The sequence below is a fragment of the Falco cherrug genome, chromosome 2 (assembly GCF_023634085.1).
Source record: "Falco cherrug isolate bFalChe1 chromosome 2, bFalChe1.pri, whole genome shotgun sequence".
In the NCBI taxonomy this organism is placed as follows: Eukaryota; Metazoa; Chordata; class Aves; order Falconiformes; family Falconidae; genus Falco; species Falco cherrug.
The window spans coordinates 32,220,472-32,225,882 of NC_073698.1; the positions used below are offsets into that span (position 1 = coordinate 32,220,472).

The 5,411-nt window shown below is 44.7% G+C and overlaps 1 protein-coding gene across 1 annotated transcript; it reads right to left on the bottom strand.

Annotated features, from left to right (window-relative positions):
• Positions 1-3,960: 3,960 nt before the first annotated feature.
• On the bottom strand, positions 3,961-4,944 carry CBY2 (chibby family member 2). The gene has a single exon (XM_005433231.2). It carries the CDS (start codon positions 4,942-4,944, stop codon positions 3,961-3,963), a length of 984 nt encoding a protein of 327 aa, XP_005433288.2.
• Between the last annotated feature and the right edge of the window lie 467 nt (positions 4,945-5,411).

Sequence of the window (5,411 nt, forward strand, 5' to 3'; positions counted from 1 at the left end):
AACTCAGTCAGGTTTATAACCAAATAAATGCAGACTGGAAATTTGGTACCTTCTGGGATTATGACAGTTTGCTTATCACACAGTCCTCTGCAAGATTAAGTGCTGGGCAGTCATTATGGGCATTGTTATCTCAGCACATGGCAGATTTGAGAAGCCTTTAAGGCATGAATCAATTCAAATTCTCCATGGCTGATGCCAAAAAATATACACCGGGTATAGACTTTTTATAACCAGGAAGATCAAAGATCCAAAGCAGTGATCAAAGCGCAAAGGGTTCACAAAACCTGGTTCCCTTCAGGAACATTGTTAACATTCGGGAGAAGTAGCATGTTCCCTTGAGGATTCTACACATGTTCCTGGCAGTTAAGCTGTGCCCAAACTAAGTCAATTTTATTCACAAAGTAATAATTTCCCCACACAATGGAGAGATCTGAATCAGCTGCTTAATGAAGGCATTTCACAGAAAGAAAAGGCAGGGACTGAGACCAGCAGCACATGATCCCAAGCTTGTGCCACTTCACCATCTGGTGAAGCACCTCCTCTGCTCGGGATTGCCAGGCTCCTCACTCAGAGAGAAGGATATAATTCAGAGAGCTCCAAACTGAATGTGTAAGTTGGAGCTAATTGTCCCCAGAGCAGTTACAAAGCCAACAGAGAGAAGCAGGCGACTCCAGCTGGTGATTCAGCCCATCCTAAAACATCTGTCTAAGGAATGTCATATAAATCACAACCTGAAGGTGTCCATTTCTTCCTACAGGTTAGAAAGGAATCCTGGGGTGACTAGCTGAGAACTGGAAGTGCGGTCCTAGAGGGACACCCAACATTAGGTCAGATGATTCCTCCCAAGTGCGTGTTAGAAAGGCTGCACATCCATGTGCCTTCCCTGTCCATGTGCAGGGACATGGCAGGAGTCAGTGCCCTGACCACTGGCAAAGGAGTGGTTTATTTCTTCTAACAGAACATACATCATTTTGTTAAAATATTTATACAAAACCAAATGTTGTCACTACTGCTGCTCCCCTTCAGAACTCAACATTAGGGACTTCACAGAACCCCTTTTGCCTCTTAACAAATATTACATTAAAACACAATGAGGGAGACAACTAGGAGAAAAAGAGTGTTGGTCTGAAGGTACAGAAGCATGAACATGTTCCCCAGCACAGGGCTGAGGTATTTAGCTATATATAGTTGTGAACTGTCGTTAAGCAGGAGCAACTTGCTGTCTGCACATCCTCCTATTAATGGACATTGCTCCTCTTAGTTCTTACACATGCAGCCCTCCCTGCACCACCTGAGCCAACCCTTTACCTTCAACCATGAAAGGAGATTTGCCTCAGGACCTTGAAGGCCTAACAGCAAAATAAAATACTCCTTACTTGAAGCCTCTTGAAGTAAACAGTCATTGCTGGTATTTGGCCTGGTGCTGTCTGAGTGAAATACAAGGTGAAAGATAATTCATCCTTTAGGTAATTTGATGCCAAATCACTTAGAGACCTATAAACTAGAGTGACAACCCACTTCTTGGGTCCTGTTGCAAGAGCTAAATCTCACCACAAACTTCCTCTTGCTTTACAATAATGCTCCTACAATTGCTCTGCAGAAGCCTCCTTGTACCTGTCTTCTTAGATTACCTAAAGACTCCCATATTCTGCCTGAAAGATTGCGACAAATTACACTGCGTCAAGGATATCCCAGACAGAGGAAAATGCATTTCCAGACACTCTTGCCACACAATTGAGACTAGACCCAATTTTTAAACATAAACACATCAACAGGCTCTCCATCCTCTGTGTCAGCAGATCACTTGAGACTGACATGTCTGTTCATAGTGTGAGCACACACATCCAACTACCAGCTTAAGCCATGGAACAGCCACCAAAATTCCAGTTTTGACAACCTACTAGCTTGCTATGGAACAACTAAAAATCTGCCTTATATGACCATTTAAAAAATTAAGAGGGGCCTCACTGCTCTTGCAGGCGATGTGGCCCTGCTGCCTGTTCCATTACTCCTGCAGCCCCACCATGATGTCTGGGAGGAAGGATCCTCCTTTACTCCTCAGCATTTTGTAGCAGAGGGCTGTGAGTATGCCTTTGGACTATGAGCTGGGAACCATGTTTCCCACTGTAGTCTTTTTATCCACCCCTCCCAGGCTATGATTGCATGCGACAGTTCAGCCGTGGTGCAGAAGCAGGCACTTCTCCCCAGAAGCAGTGTCCCCCCCAGCCTAAGCACCCACATGAGTGTGGCATCCTTGCTCTCCTCTTCCACCACAGGTGAGGACATATCGCTGACCTCCCTTCATTTTCTCTGGGGCTGTGTCCCTGAGGCAGGGCCCAAATTTTTGAGCTGCCAATCACTGGGACAGTTCTGCTGAAAGTAGCTTAGTGATGAACTGCAGGTGCCTCATCAGCTGGTCTTGTACACAGGACAGTACGGTGGCTGCTAAGCTGTGCAATGTGCAAAAACAAAGCTGAAGAAAGCACATGGCAAGGGGACTGCTGAGCTGATATCAGTTATCAACAGTTCAAAACAAAGGAGGAAAATCATCAGACGTTCAAACAAAAAGGTGCTGCAGGGAGAAGGTGTAAAAATCCTAAGAGAAGCAGCAGCATGATTAAGGTACAGAGCAGGTCAGCCCTTCCCCACCTGCCTGCAGTGGTCTGGTTGATAGGGACACACTGGGTGATGGAGCAAGTCTGGTGAAGACATCACAGCTTAGCTTCACAGCATACCTACCCCAACCCGGTCCTCAGCATGTGACAGTAAGTTATTGCAGTATGTGTGGTCCCCTAAGTCCAACAGATTTCAGAAAGACAGCTCAGACTCACAAAACTGCTCAGAGGCTTCTGCTGCACAGGGGCAGGGCATTGCCCTTTCCCTTGCCCTGTGATACCACCAGAAATACCAATGCTCCTCCAGGCTGGAGAGCTGTTAGCTCCTTAAGTACATGTGATTGTCTGCAGACAAAGACACACTTCATTCCTGGCCACAGAGAAGAGCTGGTCCAAAAAGACCACCAAAGTCTACGGGGATTTTCTTTTAGTAGTGAGCTGTAAATAAGACGCTAAGCAGTCTTTCCTATACAAACTACATCCTAAAAGTGTCATTTATTAGCAAATAATAATCTCACTTGAAATCAGTAGGATTATTCAAGTGTACCAAAACAGGGCAATTTGAGAAGAATTAAGCCTAATTAAAGTATAAACCAGTGAAGGTAATTTACAAATAACCAGGGCTGAAGGGGATGTGCTATTCTGGTGGGCAACATTTGCTTTATGGTCTTGTTATACTCTGAGGCAAGAGATGGATTCTTTTCTGAGGAAGAGCTTTAAACAAGGGAAAGAAACAACAGTTTAAGTGGGAATGAAGGACTGGGAAAAGGAGACAGTAGGACTGTATATATATGGCACCTAGAACGTATTTTTCTGTGTCCCATTGTCTTTCATGGGCCTGTCTCATCTGGGAGGCTACATTTTCCATGATCCACTGCTTACCCTATGTGAGAAAGGGAAGGCTGTTGCATGGCAGAAGACATAGTTCAGCCACTGAACTTGGCCAGCCATAAGAAAGAAAGGGACCACTGGGGATACAAATATAGCTCACACTTGGGATCCTCATTTCCAGAAGTGCCCATCCCTCTGAAAAACATGGCCAACAGAAGGTACGTCAAAATAAGTGTGAAAAGCATGAATTATCTTTTGAAATTCTAGGCCTTATTATCAGAAATTTTGGAAAAAAATGCTGAAAAACATGTTTTCCTGACATTAGGCAAATTCGTAACAGTCACGCACACTGTTATATTCAGAAGGTGAAATACATCCGAGTCATGTAAGTAAGTTTCAGAATAACACAATGTTCACCAGATGTCTTCAGGCTCTACTGGGATTTTATTAGGTTCCCTGGAACAAGGAGAGAAGCTTTCCAGGAAATTGAACTAGCAGGTCTTAGCACCAAGCTTCACATCTCTCCAAGCTGATGCACAGTTGCCAGCTTCTGTCCTGCTTCCTCATACATTGAGGAAGTGATGGCAACGAGCTCCTTTTCCAACATTTCCATTTGAGCCGTAATGTCTGATACAGTGTTTTTCACAGCATTCAGCTGCAGCTTCAATTTATTGTAATCTTCTTGGAAGGATCTGTTCACATCATAGAGAATGTGACAGCCTTGTTTCTCCCCAAGGAGATGGTTTGCTTGCAGGAAGATGTGGAGGTATTCATAGAAGTCCTGGAGAGCCCGGATGATTTCGTACTCACCCTGCATGCTTGGGGCAGACTTGACCTTGTTCTGGGTTGAGGTGGTGCTCTTGATTTTAGCTTCATGTTTCTGCTGGAGGGCTGGGCCAGGGTTACCTTCTTCCACAGCTGTGATGGCATCAGGGTCCTTCTGAAGATCTGAGCTGGTATCTTTGCTCTCTTCATGGACTGTGATGGCTTTTTGGTCTTTCCAGATGATGGGGACTGTTCTGTTATCCTGCTGGAAATCCTCTAAGACTCTCTGCTTTTGCTGAACTGCCTGGAGACTTTTGTTGCCTGGGCTGACCTGAAAGCCTGTGTTCCTCTTTTGGAAGAATGGGACAACCTTCTTTTCCTTCTGGAGGCTTTGCTGAATGGCATCAGTGTAAATAACCTGGACAGTTTTGTTCTGTGTCTGGAGACGTTGCAGAGACTTGTTTTCTTCCCAGAGCATTCTGTTTTCCATCCAAAGGGCTTGGTTTTCCTCCCAGAGTGCTTTGTTCTCCTCCAAGATGCTCCACTCATTCTGTACCTTCTTGCTAAAGAGCTTCCGGTGGTAAGCAAATGGTGGTTGGCAGTACATGTCATTCACCCATTTACCATCAACAAAGACAAACGTCTCATCCCTCAGTTTTATCCCTGAGGTGATGTATTCTATCTCAGGCTCTGTACCCTGCACGCTTTCGTTCGCCAGATCGAAAGCAGACATGGCCTTTCTTTAGTAAATTGAGGAGGAGTGTGTGAAAAGACTTCTTCCAGGACTTCTGCAAGAGGCTACTGACCACTGGCAAGGAGTAGGTGACACCCTGGAGCTGGAGAAGCTTGATCAGGACTGAAAGAACAGAAAACACAAATGCACAGAGTTACTGCCAAAATTCAAGGTCAGAATTAAAGTACATTGGATGACAGGAAAAAGCAAATAAGTCAGTTCTCAGTCAACCATGTTGCCCCTTTGAAAGGTAAGGAATACACCAGAAACATAGTTTATAGAAGCTGAGAAAATTGGCATTGGTACATAAAGCAGCTCTGTGGCAGCACTGCAAGCTTTGGTATAAAAACCTGGACTCTCCTTTTTTCTCTCTACCTCATTTTTACAGGCAGGTAAGGGGGTAAAATGTAAGAATACCTTGCACCCCAGAATAGTCTGTTCCTAAATGACTGGCAGACAAATGAATT